The sequence below is a fragment of the Engraulis encrasicolus genome, chromosome 2, assembly GCF_034702125.1.
Source record: "Engraulis encrasicolus isolate BLACKSEA-1 chromosome 2, IST_EnEncr_1.0, whole genome shotgun sequence".
NCBI lineage: Eukaryota > Metazoa > Chordata > Actinopteri > Clupeiformes > Engraulidae > Engraulis > Engraulis encrasicolus.
Genome location: NC_085858.1, coordinates 13292508 through 13319879, shown reverse-complemented (window position 1 = coordinate 13319879; position 27372 = coordinate 13292508). Strand labels below are relative to the sequence as shown.

The window sequence follows — 27372 nt, the reverse complement described above, 5'->3', positions numbered from 1 at the left end:
TGCCTCATGTCCTCTGCTCCCCATCTGCTAAATGCCCACATCAAATTCAAGATGGCTAATGATTATGTTTGAATGGGAGGAGAACAGAAATGTATAAAAACAAACCATGAAACAAACTCTCTGCATCCAATTGGGCTTAGTATGACTGAGAGTGCAATGTTTTTAAGCAGAGGTTGTCTGGCAAAAATCTCCTTCTGGCTGGTTGTGCAGGGACAAATGCAAGCAGTGTTTACACAAATCCTTCTCAACATGCACACCTCCCTGGTGCTACTTTGAATAAAGTAGTCCAGTTTCAGTTCAATCTGACTCATGAAGGCTCTGCAGACGCTTTCTTCCTCCAAAGAGAAAAACAGAGATGCGGACAGAAAGACAGACAGGCAGGCAGGCAGACAGAAAACATGGCACCAAGACACAGAGACAGAGTGAGGGATTCACAGAGAGTGACAGAGACAGGGAGACAAAGAGATAAAGAGTTTGAGAGAGGGCGATGGACAGAGACGGAGAGAGCGGTGAGAGAAAAAAGCGAGCCGGAGAGAGCGGCCCCCTGGAGTATCCAGACAGGCATTCCAGACACTAATTACAGCCAGGCTTTGAGGTGAGACAGACCGACAGAGCTGCTAGCGCATGGGGCAGAGCGGGCCGTTAGCTCAGGGGAGACGAAAAGGAGGACCAGACAAAAATAGCTGGAGCAGAGCAGACAGGAGGAAGTTTAAGAAGGACAAAAGACCCAAGATAAAACATGACTGAGACAGAAATGCAGCCTGCTACTGGGTGTAAAATAAGAGCCCCAGCTCAGAACAGCAGATGTTGCAAAAAAAAAAACCTTTACCTTGAGGGTTGTGCTTATTCAAAGGTTCCTGGCTGTGTTAAAAACAAGGCATGTCTTCAAATGCTACAGAGAAAATGTGTTTATTAAAAATGAAGATTAAGACAAAAGCCTGATATAACAGATAATTTAATACGTTTTCCGTACAAATTAAAAAAGGATTCTCAGCTGAACCCGTATACAAATATCTGATGATATCTGTGACAGGGTAAAAGTGAAGCGATAAATTAATATCCGTAAATGGCATGCGCATAATCATTCCCTTCGGTTTCACAATGAGCTTTCACAGTGATCATTCTAACGACTTTAAAGGTGCACTGTGTGCTATTTTCACCAGTTTATCTCCAGAATTAATGTTGCCATTCACAAATGTTACTTTTTCAGGAATACATCCCACCACCATCAAATAGTAAGTATTCATTATGACTGGGAAAATAACACTTCATACATGAAAAAGGGATCTTCTCCTTGTCCAAAATTTTGAATTTCCATAAATCGACATCTGTAGCTGAAACACTTCCTGTACTTTGGTCCTACTAGTAAGTATTATTGTATTACTAAGTAAATATTCATGTAAATATCAAATTTGCCAATAGGCAGCTCTGTTTCAATGAGCAGCATAGCTGCAATACCTACTCTGACCACCATTCTACACAGTGCACCTTTAACAACAACTCTGTCCTGATTCACTGAACTTTCATACTCATATATACCGTTCTTACTCACACAGCCATTTCATAGGACAGTGAAGTCCCCACATTGACCAATTCCATTATACTGTATGGGTTATAACTAGTGGGACATTTTCTTGATGGTTTAAGAATTTGAAACCTTCGTTTAAGTCTGGTTTTAAATTTAAACAATATACTGACACTTTTTCAGACTCTGTGGCCAGTGTAGCAGAGCATTAAGTGTTGTAAATAAATAAATAAACAATCGAATAAGTAAATAGGCTAAATAAAAACAAAGAAATCAATAAATTCATAACTTTCCTCATCATGTAAAAATTCTAGATGGTTTCCGGTGCAAATTGTTTTTTTATGCCCTTGTCCAACAGATGAGTAGCTACAGTAAAATCATGATGAGATTCTGTTTCTCTTCATGAACTGCATATTCAAACTCCTCCCGTCATACAATACAGTCATCATTGTTGTAGATGTGAGACACATCATTGGTAGCCTGGCTCTCGCGCAGACCCTTCGCGCTTCGTGCATCTTCGTTAGACTTTGTGCATGAGAACCAGGTTACATCATTGGTGTGCCTGGAGGGAAATGTTGACACTTTCATGCAAATGAAGCCTGTGAACATCACCGTCCACATCAGTCAAGGACACCAAGTGACACCACTACCTTAGAGAAGACTCTGTGGCCCAGACTAGTTCATCCTCCAAGTGCCACTGTAACCTCCTCCCTTTCATCTACCACTTGTTGCTAAATGTCACTGATGATCACACTGCTCCCTCATGTTGACACTGACTCTTGTGTACTGGCCCAGCCAGACAACCACACAGCTCTCATGTCACTTCAGTGAGAGCTACAGGTGGAGAGTCACATGTCCAGTCATGGAGCTTTTCCACAGAACCAGCTGCAGCCAGATGTTCCTGCTGTAGCCCCAGAGCTGACCATCCCTGAGGCCGCCCTGCAGTGCAGTGCAGTGGGCACGGGACCAGCGGGTTTCTCCCCAGCTTGTGTTGAGAGGTGGCCTGGTCCTCATAGGCAGTCCCTGCAGAGGGCCTGTTGGCCCTGGATGAAGTCGCGGCAGGGGCAGAGGCGGCGGTGCTTGGGGCCGGCCCCCACACAGCTGAACAGCAGAGGCTCCTTCTGCAGGTAGCACTCGGCCTCCTCCACGGACACCGCCGGGTACAGGTGGCTCACCTCCACCTCCAGAGCCTCACACTGCACCTGCAGCCTGGAGGAGGAGAGGAGAGGAGAGGAGAGGAGAGGAGAGGAGAGGAGAGGAGAGGAGAGGAGAGCAGAGCAGAGCAGAGCAGAGCAGAGGAGAGGAGAGGAGAGGAGAGCAGAACAGAGCACAGGACAGGAGAGGAGAGGAGAGGAGAGGAGAGGAGAGGGGAGAGGAGAGAGGAGAGGATAGGGGAGAGGAGAGAGGAGAGGGGAGGGGAGGGGAGGGGAGGAGAGGGGAGGAGAGGAGAGGACAGGAGAGCAGAGGAGAGGAGAGGAGAGGAGAGGAGAGGAGAGGAGAGGAGGAGGAGAGGAGAGAGAGGAGAGGAGAGGAGAGGAGAGGAGAGGAGAGGAGAGGAGAGGAGAGGAGAGAGGGACAGATGGCAAAGTGGATGATAACAAAGACAGAAGAGGATGAGAATAAAAAATAGGGAAGTGAAGGGGGCAAGGAGAGAGGAGGAGAAAGTGGTAGAGCAGAGGGGAGGAGAGGAGAGATGGATAGATTAGAGGGAAAGAGAAGAGTGCAGAAGAGGGCGGAGGGAAATTAGAACATTGGAGAGGATGTGGGGGTGAAGTATACTTGAAAAGTGAGGTGGGAGAAGGAGGTGGAAGGGGCAAGGAGAGGGATAGATAGATAAAATAGATTGAAAGAGGGAAAAAGAGAAGGTGAGTTAAATAATAAAAGGTCAGCTAAAAAGGAAAAGACAGATGGAGTTGAGAGGAAGATTACAAAGAAAGGATCAAGAGAGGAGATAAGGAGGAGGACAATATAGACGGGGAGGAACGGTAGCCTACCATGCACCCCCCCCCCACAACAAAACGCCTTTTTTTAATCTTCAAGATGTCCTGAATAAGAATTTGAGTGGTAACAGTCATATAACTCACTCCCACTATGATTTTTCACATCATATTGTATATGACCCCATGCATTCTAGTCCTATGTAGTGGTACACTGCCAAGGCCTCTAGAGCCATGATGCAGTTGGTTATAATAGCTTATGATATACCATATGAAAGCTTGGAGTCTGTAGTATACATATATTATGCTGTATTTGGTGTACCGTTTGTATAGCAACAGTTGCTAGGCAAAGCATCTTCCTTAGCAACCAGCATCAGTGATACGGTTCCTCTGCGATTACATTGTGTTGTGATGTCTGGATCTAGATGGCTTTTCCCAAGTGCCACATGACTTCTTTGAACCTCCAAGATGTCCCGAATAAGAATTTGAGTGGTAACAGTAATGCTTTCCAACTGTACATCATATTGTACATGACCCCAGTATGCTCTAGGCCATACGTTTTAGTCCTATGTAGTTGCAAACTGTCAATACCTTAACAGCCATTTTGCAGTTGGTTATCATAGCTTGCCATATCTGTAAGCTTGAAGTGTGTAGTTTATGAATATTATATCATATTTTTGGTGTACCATTTGGAAAAATATACTTGGTTCAGTTATATGATGTGTGAGAGTTGTTTTCATTTTTCTGATCCTTTAAATGACTCATCCATACAACCATACACATATATAAAGACCTTACAGGCAAATACATTAACAATTTGTAAAAGTATAATAATAGTTTAATTACTAACTACTGGAAATATTGACAATATAGCGAGCAGTACTGTATGTGTCACTGTCACATCTGTGCAAGTTGGAGCACAACACCACAATAGAAGGAAACAAGTTGAATCATAAACAAAGTTTATTGAACATTTGGGGAAAGGTTTAGTCCAAGGCAGACAGTTCATTCACTGCTGCTGTCACTGTCTGTGCTTGACCAATCACTTTCAACTTCACTCTCACTGTTATCATCACAGTGGACTTCACCACAGATGTCCTCCAACCTCTGTGGCTGACTCTCACCTTCATACCACAGGGGCTGTAGACCACTTTATGCCATTAACCACCCATGTCCTTGACCCACGGATGGATTGTTGATGTTGGCTCTTTTCCAACCTGAAAATGAACCCTATGGACATGCTGCGTGAGGCTTTTTTCTGCATGGTGGTAGCAAAGCCATGTCCACATTCCAGGAATAGACTTTCCGTGTTTGGTGCAAAGTTTGTTAATGATGTTCAATCGCATGTCATCAACCTTTTCAGCTTTCTTTCCGCCATACAAGGCCCATGTGAATTTTTCACAATCATCAAGGGCTTCTGTCACTGTCCAGGTTTCACCAAGTTTGGCAAGGTTGGTAACAAACTGGGGGGCTTTGAACATCTTCGTTAGAGGAAGAAGTTTACCTTTGCCCCGGAATGCACTTGTCGCATCATTCCCAGTGAAGCCATGGAGACCAAGTACAGCTGTGCACTTTTCTTGGCCAAGTTCTGCTGCAGTTTGTGTGCCATTGATCAGTCTGGACTTTCTACGTATCTTGGTGTCAAGTAGGATGTTGATGCCCATGGTTCCAGCAAAGTGCAGCAAAATGAAGAATAGGTCAGAGTCAGGACTCTTGATCTTCTGTACGTTGGTATAATGCTCATTTGCAGCATATTGGCTGCCAAGGACATCCCTGTGTCGGTGTCTTCCTGTGATGACCTGAGTAATGGAATTTCAGTCTTTCTTGTTGTCAAACCGTCCCCTGATGTAAGAAGGTATGCACATTCTTCACAGATAAAAATGACTTTGTGGCCTTGCAGTTTTGAAGCGTACTTATCACCACTCCATTGCTTTAATATAAGCCTGATAAACTGCACCTTGTTTTCCTCATTCGTTAAAAACTGTTTCCACTCCGTGGGACGTTTTGTTGCTCCATCCCCTACTTCTCTCCACAGCCACGGCGTTTCCTTTCCATTGACTTGATGGACTTGGGTCTGTATTGGTCTGTGCTGAAAATGATTTCTCCACATCCAGACATAGTTATGCTGTCAAATAGAAATGAGGAGATCTCTGCAAATGTGTCTGGAATGTTCTAAATTAAAAGAAGATGCACAATAAAATTATACATTTACACACAATTATACACATTCCATTACTGTATTATTAGCTGATAACTCTGATGTATTTTCCAGGGCCATTTACCATCATATTGTAGAAGCAAGCATTTCCATCATATACTGTAAGGGTCTCTGATGGTGGAGGAATGGCAGAATTCGGTTGACCTTTCACCAGGTAGTGGAACACCAGAACATGGCTGGTGATTGGTTGATTGATCGAGTGGTGGTTGGTGATTGGTTAATTGGTTGAGTGATGGAGTGCTTATAAGGTCTTTATATACCGATATATGTAAGTCATTTAAAGAATTGAAAAAAAAACAGAGCTCTCACACATCATATAACTGAGCCAAGTATATTTTTCCAAATGTCATAGGTACACCAAAAATATGATATAATATTCATAAACTACACACTCCAAGCTTACATATGGTATATGGCAAGCTATGATAACCAACTGCAAAATGGCTGTTAAGGCCTTGACAGTTTATAACGACATAGGACTAAAACGTATTACCTAGAGCATACTGGGGTCATGTACAATATGATGTACAGTAGGAATGAGTTGTATTACTGTTACCACTCAAATTCTTATTAGGGACATCTTGGAGGTTCAAAGAAGTCATGTGGCACTTGGGAAAAGCCATCTAGATCCAGACATCACAACACAATGTAATCGCAGAGGAGCCGTATCACTGATGCTGGTTGCTAAGGAAGATGCTTTGCCTAGCAACTGTTGCTATGCAAAAGTTAAACCAAATACAGCATAATATATGTATACTACAGACTCCAAGCTTTCATATGGTATATCATAAGCTATTATAACCAACTGCATCATGGCTCTAGGGGCCTTGGCAGTGTACCACTACATAGGACTAGAATGCATGGGGTCATATACAATATGATGTGAAAAATCATAGTGGGAGTGAGTTATATGACTGTTACCACTCAAATTCTTATTCAGGACATCTTGAAGATTAAAAAAAGTCATGTGGCGTTTTGTTGTGGGGGGGGGTGCATGGTAGGCCACCGTTCCTCCCCGTCTAATAAGAACTATGGAGTAAAGGAGGAAGACAGAGAAGGTTGGTATAACCTGCTGTTGGAGAGAAGAGAGCGAGATGAGAGTGCATTCTGAACACAATGACACTCAAGTGAATTACCCACATCAACATGACCATGTGTCATCATATTGCACACAGTATCACTCCTCAATATACAGCTGTTGACACTTCTGTTGGCTGAACCCAAACCTTTTCCGAGACAGAGAGTTTAGTCAGTTTGCTTTATAACTTAGAGAGTGATATAGCCAGGAGAGTACATTCTCAAGTGCAAAAGTCGACATGCTCAAATGGCAAAACAATCTTTTTAAACACTGCTTTTGGATTCCATGGAAAAGACCCACACACTGAGGACATCAAACAACATTTAGATAGATTTGTAAATAAAAGTCCTGTCATCTATTTGTTTTGTTTGTGCTACTAACAGGCAATTTTCCAAATTAGATAATTTACCTGGTTGGGAATTTCTGATTTGGGGGATTATGATCAGTTAGTTACGCATATGCAGCATGACATTAACCTTCTGCAATTAAGATGTCCACCTTTTCCTGCACACATAAACAGAATCACACACACACACACACACACACACACACACACACACACACACACACACACACACACACACACACACACACACACACACACACACACACACACACACACACACACACACACACACACACACAAACACATCCTCAGTGGTGTCTTACGTGGTGAAGGCCTGGAGGTTGTTGACGTAGGGGAAGAAGGCCGGCTCACACAGCAGCTTCTCCTCCTGGCACGTGTGGACGCAGGAGAGGCCCTCAGGGGCCAGCACCAGCTGCATGGCAGACAGGGGAGGCCAAGAGGGGGGTGCCGTGACGTTGGGGGCCCACACCAGGGTGCTGCTGTTGGGCAGCAGTGTGAAGGGGCTGGGGGGGTTGCCTGGCCAGGACCTGGAGGTGTTCACCGGGGGAAACGGGACATCTGGATGGCAGAAGTCCTGACATGGGGAATAATAAAATTGAAGTCAAATGTATAAACTGTACATACAGTAAGCCTTCCTTGTAGAGTTAATTAAATGAGTCTTTGCAACCCATCCTGATTCTACACTGTGTGTGTGTGCGCATACGTGTGCATGTGTATATGCGTTCGTTTGTGCATGTGTGCATGGGTGTATGTTCGGAGACAAAGCTTTGTCTAGACAATGCTAAAATGCTCACTGCTTGTGAAATGTTTAACTTGGCCTTGGATAAAACGGCAAGGAAACCACACTGTTACACCAGGGACCCGGGTTCGACTCTAGCCCAAGGTTGCTTCATGTTCCTCCTCTGTCTGTCTCTCCCACCAGTTTCCAGTCATATTTGCTATCCTACTGTATGTCAAATGAAGGCGAGAAAGGCTCCTTTAACCCATTTTAGTGTGATGACTCGTATATATTGTTTCACCTTAGGTGCCTGGAGACACATATACACTGAATTCAGGCTCTTGAGATTTTAGCTTTTTTAATAAAAGTGTGGGTATGTTACAGCTGATTGAACACATTCTAATACAAGGGTCTTAGGGTTTAAATGCAACTTATTTAATGTTCAGTGTACTTAGGGGTGGGCGGTATGGCCAAAAATGTATACCTCGGTATAATTTTAGCCACGGTATATATCACGGTATTGTACATTTGTGTATAAAATGTTAAAATTAAGCGTTTTGTGGCAAAATGACCAAAACACAATTTTTTTTCATTTTCTTTTTTGGAAATGACTGGTCAGACATTGTTTTATCTTCTATTGCGGTAGACGGTATGAGACAAAATCTCTATCATTGAGGAAAAAATACTGCACACAATATTATACCGCGGTTACCGCCCACCCCTAAGTGTACTGACATCTCAGTGTGCTGAATGAAAGTGTTTGGTTGGTTGGCCTCCACTGCAGGCTAGAGCTCATATCTCTCTCTCTCTCTCTCTCTCTCTCTCTCTCTCTCTCTCTCTCTCTCTCTCTCTCTCTCTCTCTCTACCCCAGGGGCTGACACCGCTCTGCACTGCCCCTCACCGCACCTCACTGCACCTCACTAGCCTTGCCTCTCAGCTGAATTCAGTTGACTCATACCAGAATACAGCACCAACTAGATTGCATTCTCACAAAAAATGCTGGAAGCGGGCTTGCCTTTTGGGGCAGAGATGAGCAGTTTTTTTATATCTCTATCCCTAAATTAAAAACAAACTACTATTGAGAAAACAAAGCTAAAAGAAATGTTGGAAAAAATCCATCCACCCAGTCAGAAGTTATGGGCCAAACAATTCAGCCATCTTGGATTCAGCCATCTTGAAAGTGTTGTAGCTCCGCGTTTTGGGGATATACTAAATGACATACATGGTATTTTAAGTTGGCTAAGGAACACTGCATATGATATAATTTTGAAAATCAACATGGGTCCGAATGGGATTCGAACTCACAACCTCCATATCTCTAATCCAGCACCTTTGCCATTGATACTAAATGACATACATGGTATTTTAAGTTGGCTAAGGAACACTGCATATGATAATTTTTAAAATCAACATGGGTCCAAGCGGGATTCGAACTCCCAACCTTCATATCTCTAATCCAGCACCTTTAGCATTGAGCCAAACAGCTGGCTGTCATAAACATTCCAGCAAGACAATATCAGATTGCATTGAAGAGTGTAACTGTAGTTACAGGTGCTCGTTAAGAATAGAATGTTGAGAGAAAGTGACAGTTGAGATGGAACCTTTTATTGGCAGCACCTGTTCTGATTGACTGTATGGCAGTTAGTATGGTGCTCTAAGGCAGAGGGCAGAATCAATTTCTAGGGTGCTGTTTATACATACATGGGTATTTTGATAAACGAACATTTTTCTTCTCTACGCTTAGCGAAATATTTTCGTTCACATCAAAGGCAAATGTGCTGTTGAGAGCTGTCATAAATACGTTAAGCCTGTGCGCCATAAGTAGAGTGCCATTCAAGTCTCCGTTTATCTCTGTTTATAGCCTATACAAACGCTAACCGGAGATTTAAAAAAATCTCCACTTTTGCCAGAGTTTTTTTTGGAGCTTCGTTTATAGAAGGAAAACCTTCGTTTGTTTGTAAACGAAAGGCACAACCGAAGGGGAATGTCTGCGTATATCAAAATACCCGGGTATGTATGAACACCGCCTAGGTCTTTAGCTTGCTGTTGTTAAAAAACTAAAAAGAATTGGCACATGTCCTGTTCACAGATTGGAGTCATACGTGTGATCTTTCTAACAGTCTTTGAATGAAGTTTATAGGTTAAACGGTTCAGTCACAAATGGACCTCTTGTGGAAGATGTGCTGACCTCTTCAGAAAGGCACTTCAAGAGTCAATGGGAAAAGCCATTGGGCCAGCCCTGCCTTTTTTACACACCTGCCATTTAAGAAGTAATGGGAGTTGGGACATGATACTTTCACAGTTTGCAGACATCTCATAGAGCTCGCTAACAACGCGTCAACTAAACTTCTAGGTGAAAGTGTTGATGTTTTATGACCGAAAAAGCCTCCTACACTCTGATCTGTAGAGTGACGGAACACTGTCTCCTGAAGGTTCTACCATTGTTTTCTATGGGGACCCAAATTTGCACAAAATCGCCAAAAACGGAAAAACGACAAGAGACACGGACACGCTATATCAGTACAAATGATCTCCAAGCCGAGCCGGTCGTTTTAGTGTTTGAACAGTGTCTCTATCTCGAAAGGCCTAGGAGGAGATCCATTTTCTATTTTTACTGCCCAAACAACAAAGCAAGCAAGCAAGCAAGCAAGCATAAACTGTACTTAGAGATTACTAGAATCGGGCCTTGCTCTGCAAGCCCACTTAATAGACAGTACTTAGAGATTACTATAAGCGTGGCAAGCCCGCTTAATAAATAATGCACTGACCCACGTCATGTGTGAGAACAGAGCCATGGGTCTGTATGTGTATGTGTATTTAGTTATGGGTGTTCACTTGAGGTGTGTGTGTGTGTGGTGATGTATACAGGTGTGTGTGTGTGTGTGTGTGTGTGTGTGTGTGTGTGTGTGTGTGTGTGTGTGTGCTTTCATGCGCGTATACATGCATGTGACCATTGTTGTTGTGTTGTGAGAGAGAGGGAGAGAGAGAGAGAGAGAGAGAGAGAGAGAGAGAGAGAGAGAGAGAGAGAGAGAGAGAGAGAGAGAGAGAGAGAGCGCAAGAGATCAGTAGGCAGAGTCCACATTCTAGATGCCAGACCCAGTGATGTGTACCGTATGTTTATATGCATGTAACAACGTGATGTTGGGATGTTGACAGGCCTGAGGCACCGACCCCGAGAGGGGATCAGAGGCCACTGCCCTCTATTCCTCCATTTCTCTCTGGCTGTCAGACCATTATACAGATAACAGCTCAGGAAATATCTCAGCACTCTCTCTATCTGTGTGTGTGTGTGTGTGTGTGCGTGTGTGTGTGTGTGTGTGTGTGTGTGTGTGTGTGTGTGTGTGTGTGTGTGTGTGTGTGTGTGTGTGTGTGTGTGTGTGTGTGTGTGTGTGTGTGTGTGTGTGTGTGTGTGTGTGTGTGCAGGGGCGTAGCACCAAATTTGGGGCCCTAGGAACAACCTCTTCCATGGGCCCCCCTACACACACACCACCCTACCCAACCCTCCAACACCCCCCCAGTGCGAGCGCCTAACCCCTGATATTGTCATCCTTCTTGCCTTCCTCAGAATACCCCTCTATGCTTTCCTCTCCTTCACTTGAATCATTCTCATCTTCAATCATATGACATAATAGACATACTAAAAAAAAAAAAAAAAAATGTCTTAATCTTTCACATTACCAGTTATGAAAAGTAGGCTATCATATTCATAGGGATGACATTTAATCACTTCATCTCTATGGTGTGAGGGGGAGGAGAGAGACTGATAAATCTCTTTTCACAATGCTTCCAGCCTACTGTTTCGTGCACTATGGACACACGAGACATTGATATGTTGAACTGTACTTTCTTCAATGTGCATCGCTGAACAGAAACACAGGCGCTCACGCGCACATTCGTTCACTTGCACTGCCCCGCACGCACGTCACGTTTGCCCGTATCAGTGTTTGGGAGAGCAAGGAAAAGAGAATCAGCTGTGCCTAGGCTACTGGTAGAAGCTGACTTCGAAATGTCGCTTAAAACCTGCGGTAAAGCAGAGTAGCCTAAATAGAACAAAAGTATCGCTGTTTGGATTTGATGTCGCTCAACCTTTGAAAGTCAGGGCACCCCGAACCTAGTTAGGCTATAGCCTAGGCTATTTATTTCTTTGAAATCATTATTTATTAGGCTACTACATATACTTTCAGATTTAAATGGGCCAGTAACTATTTCACAGTAGCCTATCTTGTAATTTTCATGAGCACTCAATGCACCTGCTCAGCACGGAGGTAGGTAGGCTACTCTGCCTCTTTTCTTGCGCTATGCAAACAGGGTCATCTCTTGCGCTTTGCGCAGATTAGGATGGCGTCAGGTCAGCAACATTCAAAACGCAGACTGGTGCCCCGTGAAAATCTCGTCATTATTTTACCACACTTCAGCTATAACGGGCGTTGTCAGATGGTCAGAGACATGGCCAAGTAACCAGAGCTTTGAGACCGCAAAATAAAAGCAGAATGAAGGTTCAAGACAGACAGCTGTTCGCACCGCCACCTTGACATTGGCAACTGATGAATATGACGTCGACTAATATCGACAAATTTGATGACCAGGGCGGGCAGCATTGCACCCGGTTGAGAAACCGCTTTTCTTCAAGACTAGGATATTAGCTAAAATAGGCTCACCTTCTCTCAAGTTCACACCATTTGCACCTGCTGCGACAGGGGGCATCTTCACGTTCGTGACATTTTCTGAAATTGAGTGGGATTCATTTTACAAATAGGCTTTGCTATCATTTGGATATTTGAACCAACATCGACCCATGTTGGTCTTTTGGGACACTTGTTATGAATATAGGCCTATCAAAGACAAATATGGGTTCACAATGATAGCCAACAAAATGATATTATTTTTTTCATTTGACATCGGCTATCACAGAAGGCCACACGGAATGGGAATGGGATAGTTAGGTATCCTACTTTGTAGGCTGTAATTTTGACGTTTGGGCTCACCTTTCTTGCAAGAAATCAGCTGCAGTTGCTTTCCTTCATTTTGTTTCCCCTGTCTCTCTTGCCTTTCTATTCTTTTTGTGAAAGCCTGGTGTTTTAGAAGTCTTTCATTGCTAACCGGCTGCTGCGTTTAATGCCTAATAATGACGTGAGTGAGTGTTGATTCCGCATATTGTACAATCAAAAGTCCGCGAGAGGGCGGACTAAACCAACGCGTGATAATGGGGGTGTCTGATATAGAATATAGCCGATTTGCAGGCTAGTATATCCAATTCAACAGATGTATTTCCAGAGAACATTGGAATTACATAAATTACCAACATGTATTGACATTATTTTTAAAATAATGTTTAAAAAAATGAAAGAAGAAAAATATTTTCCATGGGAGGGCCCCCGGTGGGCCCCCCAAGTGGTCTGGGCCCTGAGAATGAGTCAGGGTTTTCCCCCCCTGTTCCACGCCGCTGTGTGTGTGTGCGTGTGTATGCGTGCGTGCGTGAAAGAGTGGGTGCAAGAAAATGAGAGAGTTTGTGAGCGAGAAAACAAGAGAAGAACCACAGACAGAGAGAGAGCAAGAGAACAACTAGAGAAAGAGAGAGAGAGACAGACATATAGTGACAGAGACAGAGCATGGATATGATTGTGTGTGCGTATAGAGGAATCTGACCTGGTGTTCTATGTAGGCATTCAGTCTCTCCAGCATCCCCTCACAGGTGTACTCATAAGGCAGGTAAGGTTCCACCTGAAACACACACACACACACACACACACACACACACACACACACACACACACACACACACACGCACACACGCACACACGCACACACGCACACACGCACACACACACACACACACAGAAAAGAGATAAGAATTCCGATGCAGAACACGATAAAATATTCAGAAATGTTTTGCGACAGTGATGCCCAGCTTTGATATTCCTTCATACAGAGAGCAGTGTCTCTCAGCACTGTAGTATAATGCACAGATCAGATCAGATGCTGCAGCTCAGTCAGGCAGCTGCATGTGTTTCATCTCCAGTCTGCAGTCCAGCCAGACCAGACCATTGTGGACATACACCAGACCAATTCCCCAGCGGATCACTTGCGGACATCCCACCAGACCAATTCCCCAGCGGATCACTTGTGGACATACACCAGACTGCCAAGCATCATGCTATCAACTTCTGCTAATTACAGACACACACGCATACACACACACACAGGCACGCATGCACACATACACGCACGCACACACACACTCGCCCACATTTTCATAACATTGACCCCCGCCCTACATATGTACATACACTCACAGACAGACAAACAGACACACAGGAAAGCATGCACACCATACACACATACACTCACAGATTCCCTTTTTAGATGCGTCCCACGCATCTCTATGGGTGCATTCCAATATGCACACTCTCCTCCTCCACTTGTGCTTGTGGCCTCGCCCCGCTTCTTGGCCCCTCCTCCGTGGAGAAAGCAATAAAGTTTCCCCACTGTCAGCCTCGCCACAACAACTTTTGGGGGGCTGTTTTTCATTCACCATCCCAATTGCAAGTGAGAAAATGACATTAGAATTGTGATATTGCAAGATATTGAATTCATTTTCTGTCGTCAGTGACATCATCATGAGGTCACAAGCAGGCAAGTGAGCAAGGGAGGACAGAAGTCAGCAGGCTTTGTCTGTCCGTTGGGCCGTCCGTCCGCCCGTGACACCTTCCTGAATTGTGATTCACTCTTGTGTCCACAAGGCGGCACAGAGTTCAGCTTTGGCCAGCCACGCGTGAGACGCATCTCTATAAGAGGCTTTGTCCGTCCGTCCGTCCGTCCATCCGTCCGTGACGCGTTTCAGAGTTGAGTAAAAAAGGTTGAGAACCACTGGCATAGACGGACGCATCTGTTGTCCGCCTGTCGGACTTGTTCAGAGAAAAATGACGGCAATTTATCTGATTTCCAACATCTAAGTTTTTGTTTAGTATAAAGAGCCTAACGGCTTATAAATACCGTGACTACCACGGAGGGGTGTAAAAATGCACTACAAACTTATTTGACACAAATAGGTTTCCCCACATTGTCATTTGATCACTTTATGTTTTTAGCTAGCCGGGTAAGCTACAGTTAGCATTCATTAGCATTTTACCACAACCAGGCAGCCACAAGCTTATATTAGACTACTTCTTGTACTTCTATGGCGATGGCTTAAATGTTATCTAGGACCAACACGCAATCGCATTTAAGCCATGTAGACACTGTGTTGTGATATTGAGTGGGTATTGTATGCAAACGATCGTTCGCCGTTTTGTTATCTCGCTTGGTCTGCCGGGTCTGTCTTCTGCGAGAGGCTGACCGGGCCATGAGGTTTGAAAAGCGGGTGAGAAGCGTAGGTAGCCCCGGTAGGCGATTTTGCGAAATATAGGGCGATGTTGCGCCCGCTCCCGTTTCACTCCCTTCTGATTGACTTTCATTTCACAGCGCGCACGACTGACAGAAGCCATAGCCAAGACTTAGCTGAAGACCCCTGGTTTTATCACATTTTGGATGAGACTGCTTTGTGCCTTGATGATAAAAACCTGCCATTGAACCATAAAGACCACGATTCACCGCAACGGTTTTATTTGTTTATTATTTGCCGTTGTTTAGATTCTTTCCTGCACATGATGCTGCAACACTAGGCCTTCTGGTTTCCTATAACTGGGCTCTCAATTAACACCAGCCAACTGGGCAAATGCTGCTGAAATTTCAGTTTGGCTAGTAGAAAATACCAATTAACTAACCATTTTCACCCCATTAATAAGTGTGTGTTTGGCTAGTAAGATTAACATTTACTGGCCATTTTGACTGGTGATGGGAAAAAGATGGGAAAAAGCCCTGAATACTAATAATGTCTGGTAATTTGTAATTTACTTGATCTATTTAAAATCCCATGGTACTTTTTCAAAACCATACATGTAGGCTTATTGATAAATTGCCTTGACAGGTTATGAGAAGGCCTGGGGGGCGTTTGGGCAAAAAAGGCTGAGAACCATGAGCATAGACGGACGCATCTGTTGTTCGCCTGTCAGACTTGTTATCTTCAGCTTTCTTACTTCCCCCACCTCGTATGTACTCAGTAAAAATGTGCGTCTACCCCGTTCATATGATTAAGTTTGCCTGCATTAGCCAAGTGGGACTGCACACCCAAAGTCATTTGCATTACCGTGTGATTGCGCTCAATTCCAAATCAGTAAAGAGCTGATCAGATCAATTCACTGGTAAATGGACTGAGAGTACAAAACATCCACTTCATCATCCATTGGCACACTCCTCTCTGGCGCGTCTGAAGTGGGCTTTACTAATTCAGACAATGGTGAAATAAAAAGCCCTGGCTCCACGTCCACGGCTGATTCCTTCACCCCTCATTGGGTGTTTAACTCCAAGTCTTTTGCTCTCATTGACTTGTTTTCAAGTCGTGTCTGATCAAATGAAAATTGTAATGAATAATAAGTGTCAAATTTGCTGCAGGCGGCCTATTTGCTGTGGGCTAAGTTGTTCCTATTTGCATGGGCTAAGTTGTTCCTATTTGCATGGGCTAAGTTGTGTGTGATTATTTGTGAGAGAGGCTCTGCATGGTCAATGAGATTGATGCATATGTGAACGGCGGCTGCACTTCTGTCGCAGGAGTCTCTATTTACTCTAAGTGGAAGCTGCCTGCTGGTGCTACCGTGTGGTAGGGTGTTGGGTGCAGGATGGTGGGTGGTGGGCGATATCGAGGCTCTGTGAGCACAGTGGCTTTCAAACTGATAAATGATGACTTTTGGAGTTTATTTTCTTTCTTATTAGTTTATTTCATCAGAGTCAAATGAAGTGTATCCAGCACCTCATCAGCTATTCTGCTACATGCTCTGCCCTGGGCGCCCATTTCCTGTAATGGGGCTGACACACAAACGCACGCACGCACGCACATACACACACACGCACACACACAGAAAAGCAGCAGCAGCAGCAGCAGCAGCAGCAGCAGCAATGAGATAAAGTCTTTATCAGTTCTTATGTTGCCAGAAGAATTCATTTGCGTTGATGTTCTTCACATTATTCTGGAGAGGCAAACAACTCAAAGGACGCATTTGCCCTCGAAACTGCTATTTGCAACCTGTCTGTCAACTTACCCTTTCATATTATGCTTCTTTCATCTTTTTTGATCTTTTTTTCCCTTTCGTATCCTACAGGAAGCAATCTCAGTTGGTCTTTACTTCTTGACATCTGACACCCAGGCAACAACATTAGCGCCCACCAAAAGCAGAACGAACTGCTCTGCTCAAATCATTTCATGGTATAGATTTCTTTAATGCAAAAAAACAAAACCAAAGGCAGCATATTTTTTTCTCTTTCCTGAACTACTTTTGCTAAACTTCTTATCATTAGAAAACAAAATGCTTATGGAAAAAGCCATGATGTTTACAATTGAAATAGCTTTGAAACTGTTTATTCTTGAGGATGTTTCTCTCCATCTGAAGAGGCTGAATGAGGCAGTTTGCTGTCTATACTTGTGTTGCTGACTCTCTTACAGTTACTATTTTTTATATTTCCATTACACCAAAACAATCAGTATTCACCAGCTAAGTTCATTTGTAGTGTTGCTTAGCTGTTAACAGTGTCAGTTATCATGTGGCATTATGAGGGCAGATGAGGGGTTTTGTTTTAAGTCAGGTTGGTGAGTGAGGAGAGAGCAGGAGATTAGGAAGTATTATGGACACTCCACTGCACTTTGTCAAAGGGATCCTCAGCCTGTTGTATTATTATACTGGAATAATAGATCTGAAACAGAATTTTACTTACAAATGTTGGCCTTGGCAGACAGCAATTATCGCTTCAGCCTCACTGCTGTTTACTACAATACAAACATGCTTCATCCCTCTCTCCTTGTTATTGCTAAAGCCAAAAAACTATACAAGCTGGCGCATAATAATTCCTGAGTTGACAAGAGTTGTTTTGGGTTTCCCTGGAGAAGGAGGCTTAACAAACATAAGATTCATTAAAATAGTTGATTGACTATATTGTCTTTCAGGGTAAAACCTTATCAGTAGGGGTCACAACCCTCCCCTTCCCCAAAACCTAAATCTTCTGACTCAGGAGCTTACTAATGCGAAGGCCGTCTAGCGTAGCTGTAATCAATGGACAAATCAATGGCTCTGTGGGAAAAATCCCTCTAAAAACTGTTGAGAATCCTGAGTATACACAAACCTCAACCAAGCATATCCCCTACTGGATAAATAATTAATATGTCCATAGTCACAGCCATCATACATGATCTAACCTCTGACATACAGCACTTTCATAACTCAACTCAACTCAACTGAAACCTCTCTTACATAGAGCTGGCTCACCACACAAATTTCCTAATGCCCTAATGTCTCACTCACTATTTCTTTCATTATCTTTTTATATAATTTCCAAAGTAAATAAAGTTGCACACACCAGAGAGAAAAACTAATGTGCAATAATAAATATTCTGCCTGTGAAATAGTAAATATTCTGTCTGTCACACACTCAGCTGATTTGAGCCAGATTCGCACGGGCTAAATATGACCTATGGACCCCTGGTAATTCACAATTACCCCCGGACCTCTGTGATTTTTCGTGGAGCATTCAGACGGGATAGACAAACGCCTGTAATTGACGCAATGGTGCAAACGGCATCATGAAATTACCCCAGGACGTCTATGTTTCGCCGAAATACAGTAGGTAATTCGTGACGGAATTATTACGTCACAAATCACGGACATGGTGCATTCGCACAGGAGTAAGAACTCAGACATTCTCCGTAACTATTCCAAATTACCGGGGGTCATAGAGGTAATAAAAGTCCCGTCCGAATTGGGCTCACGTTTGCAAATATGCAAGACCGTGTGATAATGCATGAAAGTTTGATAGCGTGTGATGTTTTGTTAGTGCCAAGAGAGTTGGATGGAGACTCAAGGACAATGTGCCAGTGATAGAGGTTTAATCCAGTGAGAGAGTTTGGCTGCCAGGTTTTGAGGCCTCATGTTAAAGAAATTCAACAGTGTGTGACAGAAGATTTAATAGTGTGTGAAAACGTTGAGCTGAATAAAAGTCATGTAAAGGTCTTCCTCCACTTTGTTTCTTGCTGTCCAAAACGACGACAACTATGCACACTTTTCATTCACCTCTGTTTCAAAGTTTAGACACTACTTATATACATGAAATTGCAAATAGTTCTTTTAAGGTCCCCCAATAACTTGCTCTCTTAAAATGAGGCAAACCCAGAATAATTCAGTAAAACCTCCTAAAATGCCTTGCTGTAAAGTCATGGTCTTTCTGTACAGCAGATCGTCCATTCAAACTTGCTCTTTCTAAATATATTATATTTTTGACAGGCTCTGAAAAATGAGATTAGTGTTCCTGTAGTCTCCTCTCTGCCTCTGAAAATAATTTCTCTCTTTAACACACCTGCCAGTTGCTGTGGCACTATAGCGAGAGAGCAAAGAAGAGCGTGGGCACAAGAGCGGAAATGAATTGATCTGGCCTGCTTGTTGTACTAACAACAGATCAAGTCTGGCACCAGTGATAAATGCCACCTGCTTCCCTTGCCAGGCAGTTCATTGATTAGCCCAAACGTTGGCCATGTTCTCTGGAAGGCTGCCATCTTGGAATGGCGAGTCAAGCCCCTCTCTAAACAGGCATGCGCTGCTCTTCACCACAACATGATGAGAACAGCAGAATAGATTGTAGTACAGTATAATGGTATCTCAATGTGGCTCTCAAATAGCTGTGTATACAAAAACACAAACATTGTCATCATAGAAAATACTGCAGTGTAACAGTTTTGGTTACTGGTAACCTTAAATGGGTTATGACACGGTCCCTGTTAAGAGATAGTTGATGGCTATGGCCAAGTCATTTTGTATTACTAAAGACAGATTAGGCAGATGGATTACTTTGGTTCTCATGATCTCCTGGATGGCTGCCTCCAGCTCTTGAGAGTTGTTGAAATCCACAGTCATGACGTGGGGCTTCCCGATGTACTGCTCTGCATACGGGTGTTGGGAGGAGACCTGGAGAAGGAAGAGTATGCTGTCACTGTCTATATGTTTTATCTTGCAACTACAGACTGTGCTCCACTTTTTTATCAAGCAGATAAATTCTGTTCCAATGTACAGTCAATAATACAGTATATAATACCATGGTATTATAATACCATTCTGAATAGCAGAAATGAACCTACTTCAATCAATATATTTCAGGGGACAAACTGCAGTGAGTTCACCTGTCTTGACGTGGGCTTGCCCCTGAAGAACTCGTGGTTCAGGGAGCTGTGAGGTGGTTGGAATTTGGGCTGGAGGAAGATGCACCCATTGGCTATTGCTTCCAGAGGGGCGGGACCTTCATATGGGAAGCCAAAGCCAATGAAGACCTGGAAGAGAAATAAGGAAACAGCCTTCAGCATGATGGGAAATAAACCAACAAAATGCATCTGACCCGAAAGATCCAAACTGGTCTTTCTTGTGGCAGCTCTTCATTTAAACCAACGCCAGGAGTGTTAGTATGTTACCTGTGATGATGACGTAACCAGCCGGCCGGATATAGACCGTTTGCGCTTATTGCTGTACTGTTCACCCGGTGGCTATCATTAAACACCACACTCAACTTGAACCTTGTGTTTGTGATTCCTGGACTCTTCTCTCTAACTGGCGTGCTGGCAGCGCTTTTCGAACTCACGTTTCCAAATGAAGATGGATTTAACTCCGCGTGGGCTTCGGTGTCCGGTCTAAGAGAATCACAGGTGGATTATAAAAGCCATCTCCAAGACGCGACGGTGAAAGTAGGCCAACATGGCGGCTTCACACAGAGCACCGAAGCAGTGGTGTTTGACGAAGATTGAAACAGTGAATTCATTCGAGAACTGGCGGCAAAATTAACTCTACTCACTGTCTTTGGATAATGAGTTTGCTCCGTTCCTGGTCAGCGGCTTGCAGTGGGAGAAGAAGTCCAAAGCTTCGCCATTCAGAGGATTTACGGATGACGCAGAGCCTGTGCCTGCTGCGCAAGGCCGTATAAAGCAACGCAAAGTAAGCATGCTTGAACTTATGCTCGGACAGATTGCAAATTATTGCCCCGTAATTTCACGCCTTTCTATCGTGAAGAATTCAACTTCTGCTGACCAAATATGACAAACAATTCGCCAGCATTATGGCTTTCAGTGCACTGGGGCTCATTTCATTGACTATAAATTTCATTGCTATAAAGTTAGAGCCTATTGAAAGACCTGAGGACTTACAGTATACCAACGTCTAATGGCATTTATGGAGCATAATTTACTGCATAACTTAAAGCCATATGGGGGTTGTTGTGACAGAAGATGAGGAGCTTTCCCCCTCTTTGGAGAACTTTATTGTGCTTACATGGCTGCGTTTGATACACACTGACTTGCCTAGGCTGGTAAAACAGCGGTATGGCACTGAATTGAGGTCGCGCACAGTAGACTCCATAAAGCCGGAAATTTCACAAGCCCTGGAGTTATTGCTGGAGGAGGTGCCGGCCTCTGAGGATGCTAGGGCAATGCAAGCTGCTGTGTCCGAGCGCCCCAAAAGGAGGAGTTTCTCTGGCAGGCCAGAGAGAGCCTGTCCACTGTGCAGAGAGGCCAGACAGCCATTTTCTTAGTAAGTGCCCCTTTTTCCCTCCTCATGAGAAGTCATACATGGCAAAGGCCTGCCGGGTACTCGACAGGCAGAGTGATGCGTCAGACTGCGCTGAAGACGATGAAGCTGTGTCGCCCTCTCTCGTGCAGCGTGTGTTAATAAAACAGTCCCCTTATCTTGATGCCTTTCACAACCACCTCCCTGTGCGACTCACCATTGACAGTGGAGCCACTGGCAATATGATGAGGGCCTCCTGTGCTACGAGACTGGGCATTACAGTTACAAGCAGTACACAGTCTGCGCACCAGGCAGATGGCTCGTCCCCCTTGAGGGTCATGGGGGAAACACGGACTTACTTCCAAAGAGACAATCAGAGACTTTACTTTGAGGGGCTCGTAGTGGAAAATCTTGATTCAGACATTTTAGCTGGCATCCCATTCATGATTCAAAACGATGTGTCTGTCAGACCTGCCAAGCACCAGGTGTGTCTGGGTGACAGCATCTATAGCTACGGGTCACAGACCGTGGCCACAGACAGATGTGATGCGCCCATGTGATACGCGCCCAGGCTAGGGCTACAGTGTGGCCTGGGGAGTACATCGAGCTTGACCTCCCTCCCGACTTAAGCGACGGGGACAAAGAGCTGGCCATCGAGCCTCACGTGGGCACCTCTCAAGAACTGACAGACAAACAGCAGTGGCCTGCGCCTGCCATGGTGAGGAGTGTGTCTAGGAAGATCCGCATCCCCAACTTCACCGGGCAGCCACAGCTGGTATGCTGAAATGCCCATGTCTGCCAAGTACGTCCCACGTATGTGCCCTCTTCTAGTGATGCGACGGTCACACCACCCCACATGCCCTTGTCAGCCAACACACCTCTCCACCGCTCCGCTACGCACTCCAGCCTTGTGCGTCTGGACCCAGACAACATAATGCCTCCAGACATTAGAGACCGTTTCTGTGCTCTGCACAGGGAATTTGACGAGGTGTTTGACTCACACTTTAAGGGGTACAGTGGCGTCGTTGGTCATTTCCAAGCCAGAGTGCATATGGGGTCAGTCCAACCCCCATAGCACAAAGGCAGGGTGCCACAATACTCCAGAGGCCAGCTTCAAGAGCTCCAGACACAGTTCGACGTACTGGAGGAGATGGGGGTTTTCAGAAAGCCAGAAGATGTGGACATTGATGTTGAGTACGTTAACATGTCGTTCCTCGTCAAAAAGTCTGATGGCGGCTTCCCACAGCCCTCACTGATGCCAGATGTCAACTCGACTCTTCGTCTGATAGCCCAGTGGAGATACATCATCGCGACAACCTCACAAAAGCCTTCTATCAGATCTCGCTATCCAGAGACTCATGGAAGTACTGTGGTGTCGTCACTCCATTCAAGGGCGTGCGTGTCTATGTGCGAAGTGCGATGGGCATGCCAGGGTCTGAAACGGCACTGGAGAAGCTGACATGCATAGTGTTCGGGGAGCTACTTGAACAAGGGCAGGTCGCCAAAGTAGCTGATGACTTGCATTGTGGAGCAGACACACTTGAGGGCCTGGCAGCAGTGTGGAGGAGAGTGCTTCCGCATTGCGACAATGCGTATTACATCTGTCAGCCACCAAGACCACCGTTGCTCCAGTACAGACCACCATCCTGGGCTGGGTGTGGCGACAGGGAACTATCCAGGCCAGTCCACATCTGTCTGCCCTGGCATCATGCCCTGCACCAAAGACTGTAACTGGGCTGCGCTCGGTCATCGGAGCATACAAGGTGCTGTCTCGTGTACTCAAGGACTGCGCAAGTGTGCTTGACCCCCTGGATGACGCCATTGCTGGGCGTGAGTCCAAGGACATCATTCACTGGTCAGAAGAGTTGCTCAGCGCTTTCAAACGTGCACAGAATGCACTGTCTTCACATCACGCCATCACCCTGCCCCAGCCTGAAGATCAGCTGTGGATTGTTACGGATGGTGCAGTCAGGGAGCCTGGCCTGGGTGCTACGCTCTACGTCACTCGGGAGAGCACCGTGAAGATTGCAGGATATTTCAGTGCAAAGCTGCGTAAAACTCAGGTAACCTGGCTGCTGTGTGAAGTCGAGGCCTTGTCCATCGCTGCCTCCGTGAAGCACTTTGCACCGTACATAATACAGTCAGCTCTGAAGGCATGTGTATTAACTGACAGTAAACCCTGTGTGCAGGCCTTTGATAAGCTGTGTAGAGGAGAATTCTCAGCGAGCCCACGAGTCACCACGTTCCTTTCCATGGCCAGCCGCTTCCAGGTCCAGATACGTCATGTGGCAGGTGCAGCCATTCTGCCATCTGACTTTGCCAGCCGCAATGCACCAGAGTGCACCAGCCTGGTGTGCCAGGTCTGCACCTTTGTCCGTTCCACTGCTGAGGCTGTTGTTGGCCAGGTTAGCTTGAGCGACATCATGGGAGGGTCCCAGAAGTTACCTTTCACCAGCAGGTCAGCATGGCTGGCTATACAATCAGACTGTCCTGACCTCAGGAGGACGGGGGCCCATTTCCGGCGGGGGACAAGGCCTTCAAAGAAACTGACCAACATCCGTGATGTGAAGCGGTACTTGAACGTCGCTACAGTAGCCAAGGACGGCCTCTCGGCCCTTGCCGCCTCGGCAGACTGCATCATTGTGCCCAGGTCTGTTCTGGATGGCTTACTCACTGCACTTCACATCACTCTGGACCACCCTACATACGGCCAGTTGAAGACTGTTGTACAGCGCTACTTCTATGCGTTGGACATGGACTCTACTATGCGGCGCATCACCGATGGGTGCCACCAGTGTGTGGCGCTGAGGAAAGCACCAGTGTTCGTGCAGGACCAGACAACCGGTGATCCTCCCGAGGTCGTGGGCTCAGCATTCGCAGCAGATGTTTTCAGGCGGGAGCGGTAGTGCATTCTCGTGGTCCGTGAGTGTGTCACATCATTCACCATGTCCGCCCTCATTGAAGACAAGCGCCGCGAGACTCTCAGGGAAGCCCTGCTCCGCTTGTGTGTGGGACTCTGTCCTCTCGACGGTCCTCCAGCAGTGGTCAGAACTGACCCAGCGCCAGGCTTCACCGCACTGGCTGGGGACGAGACCCTGTCTAAGCACAGGCTGTCCATCGAAGTGGGGAGGGTCAAGAATGTCAACAAAAACCCTATGGCCGAGCGAGCTATCCAAGAACTCCAGGGTGAGATTCTACGCATCGAGCCTAATTGCAGAGCTGTTACCCCCTTGCTGCTCTCCCTCGCCACTGCACGCCTGAACAGTCGGGTGAGGTCTTGTGGGTTGTCTGCCCGCGAAATGTTGTTCCAGAGAGACCAGTTCTCCCACAGACAACTGCCTGTTGATGACCAGGTTCTCATCATGTCACAGCATTCGCAGCGGGTCTCCAACCAAGCTCACAGTATGAGGTCCAAGACACTATCTGGTCGTGTGTCTGTGCCTATCCCTGTGCACTCAGGAGATCTTGTGTACCTTTACGGGGATCGCAACAACTCCAAAGCACGAGACAGGTACCTGGTCGTTGGGTAGATGGTGCATGGTGCAACATTCAGAAGTTTGCTGGGTCCCAGTTGCGCCGTACCTCCTACAGAGTCAAGCTGAGTGATTGCTACAGAGTGTAGGATGCAACCAGCACCCTGGGTGGGCCGACAGCCGAGTGCCCTGTAACTAGTGACGATTCCGATGAGGAATTCCCTGATACGCCCCCAGCAATCGCAGAGCCTCCTGCTGACCCGTACTTGCCACGTGACGATGTGAACCAAGAGGAGTCAGTGCCAAGCAATGACACTCAAGCGCTGGCTTACCCCGATGGCATGCAAGATGACGTGCCCCTACCAGAGAGCATGCCCAGGCGCTCTGGCAGGTCGCGACGCATGCCTCAGAGACTGGCCGATTGTGTGTCACATTGAGGACTAAGTGTCGGTTGTTGAGTGATGTGTTTATGATAGTCTTTAATATTTGTGGCACTCTTGGGTGGTGGTATTTCACAGGGGAAGTAATATTTTGAAGAAAAGACAGAAGCGCCAGGAGTGTTAGTATGTTACCTGTGATGATGACGTAACCAGCCGGCCGGATATAGACCGGTCGGGCTTATTGCTGTACTGTTCACCCGGTGACCCTCAGTAAACACCACACTAAACGTGAACCTCGCGTTTGTGATTCCTGGACCCTTCTGCTTTACTGGCGCACATTTTATTCATATTGATTGAAGTATGTATAGTAACTAATAAGGAGCTATTCACAAATAGTCTACTACAAAATGGTCAAATTCATAGTCTCATCCATAGTGTAGTTACTTCTAGGTTTTGCCTTATTTTTTTCTCAGTGAAAGCTTTTGTCAGGTTCTGCTTGTATTTAATTGCAATTAAGAGCTGTCAAGCTGGATTGTGTAAGCGTCTACACTGGCTGGCAGAAATAAGGGATCTATTTTTGTTCAGCAGTCAGACCGATACAAAGACAACATTAGTCAGTCTGCTAGCTTGACATGTGGAAGTCATCTCATGTGAGATTGAGTGTACACACATCAAATAACATTATTTTTAAAGCATAATCTGTTATGAAACATGCCCCACTCGATTGTTAATTTGATTAGTGAAAAAGATGCAAGGAGCATGCACTGAAATGAAGGTAATAAGCAAGCAGCAGTGTACATACAGCACCCGTTTGTCAGCACCAAACTTGACACTCTTTTGGCTGCTGTTTTGGCTGACGTGTTGAATTAACAGTACTAAATTTACCCTGCTGCACATTAATGGGGGGGGGGGGGAGAGAAAGAAGGACAGAAAATGACAGAGAGAGAGAGGGAAAGATAGAGGAAAAAGAGACATACAAGAGGGGGTAGGTGAGCACCTTGGCCTTGCGTAGGAGCTGCTGCAGCTCGTGCTGGGGCAGCAGGCCGTGGTTCTTGATGAACGCCGGGATCTCTGGAGGCCGCTGGGCCTCATAGTAGACGGTGCCGTGGATCTCCATGTGCTGATTCAGCACCGCCAGGAAGTTCTCCTTCCCCTGCAAACACACAGAGGATTGATAAAATTGCTGTTAAAAGCGGTAAAATCTTCCGCTGTTCTCAAATAACTCCATAGCTAAGGCAGGAGAATCCCAGAAAGATGTTTGCTTCAGATATGCTATGTGACATTTCCAAAAATCCTGGATAGACACTTCTGCCAATAACACAGACTGTGCGCACACATAAAGCTGCAAAATTACCCCACTGCCTCTCTCTGATCCTCAGAGACTCACCTGGGACACAGAGAGTCACCTGGGAGCATGATAAGAGATAGATACAGTAGTCACCTGGGAGTATGATAAGAGATAGATACAGAAGTCACCTGGGAGTATGATAAGAGATAGATACAGAAGTTCACTGATGTGAACCTGAGGGAGCTCTGACTGAGCCTGAGGTGACATTGATAACAACACGATACAAGTTCAGTCAGGACTCTCTCTGTGTCTCTCTGTCTCGGTCTCTGTCTCTCTCAGTTATCAGAGCGCTCCCTCAAGAAAACTAGACTGGAAAAGTAATGAGCAAAAGAACGATGTTAGGTGTATAGGCATCAGTGTGTGTGTGTGTGTGTGTGTGCGTGCGTGCGTGCGTGCGTGCGTATGTCTGTCTGTCACTTACTGTAGGAAATAAAACCTCTTTATCCTTAACCTGAATCTGTATGGCACAGCTATCTCATAACAGTGTTATCAGAACTTGTGCTTTTAACCCAGTGGTTGCTGTACCGAATAAAATGATGACATGTGAGTAGAAATTCACATTTCTAGAAATACTTCACCAGTATTGGAGTCAATGCTATCTGCATACTTAACCTGCACTGTTGTGCAAGTGTACAAGCACAGGTATGTGCAGTATGTATGTGCTCACCTTGGTCACAGTGAAACGATACAGTAAATGTAGTTGAAT

The 27372-nt window shown here is 45.4% G+C and overlaps 1 protein-coding gene across 1 annotated transcript in view; it reads right to left on the bottom strand.

The window, feature by feature from the left end:
* Positions 1-937: 937 nt before the first annotated feature.
* LOC134468661 (alpha-1,6-mannosylglycoprotein 6-beta-N-acetylglucosaminyltransferase B) overlaps positions 938-27372 on the bottom strand; it is an 89226-nt gene continuing 62791 nt past the window's right edge. Inside the window, exons 11-16 of the mRNA XM_063222558.1 lie at positions 26316-26471; positions 20097-20243; positions 19768-19884; positions 13490-13564; positions 7428-7699; positions 938-2734 (exon numbers count right to left, since the gene is read on the bottom strand). Of these exons, the coding sequence (XP_063078628.1) occupies positions 2536-2734; positions 7428-7699; positions 13490-13564; positions 19768-19884; positions 20097-20243; positions 26316-26471 (966 nt within the window). The 3' untranslated portion in view covers positions 938-2535. The remainder of the gene's footprint in view (positions 2735-7427; positions 7700-13489; positions 13565-19767; positions 19885-20096; positions 20244-26315; positions 26472-27372) is intronic.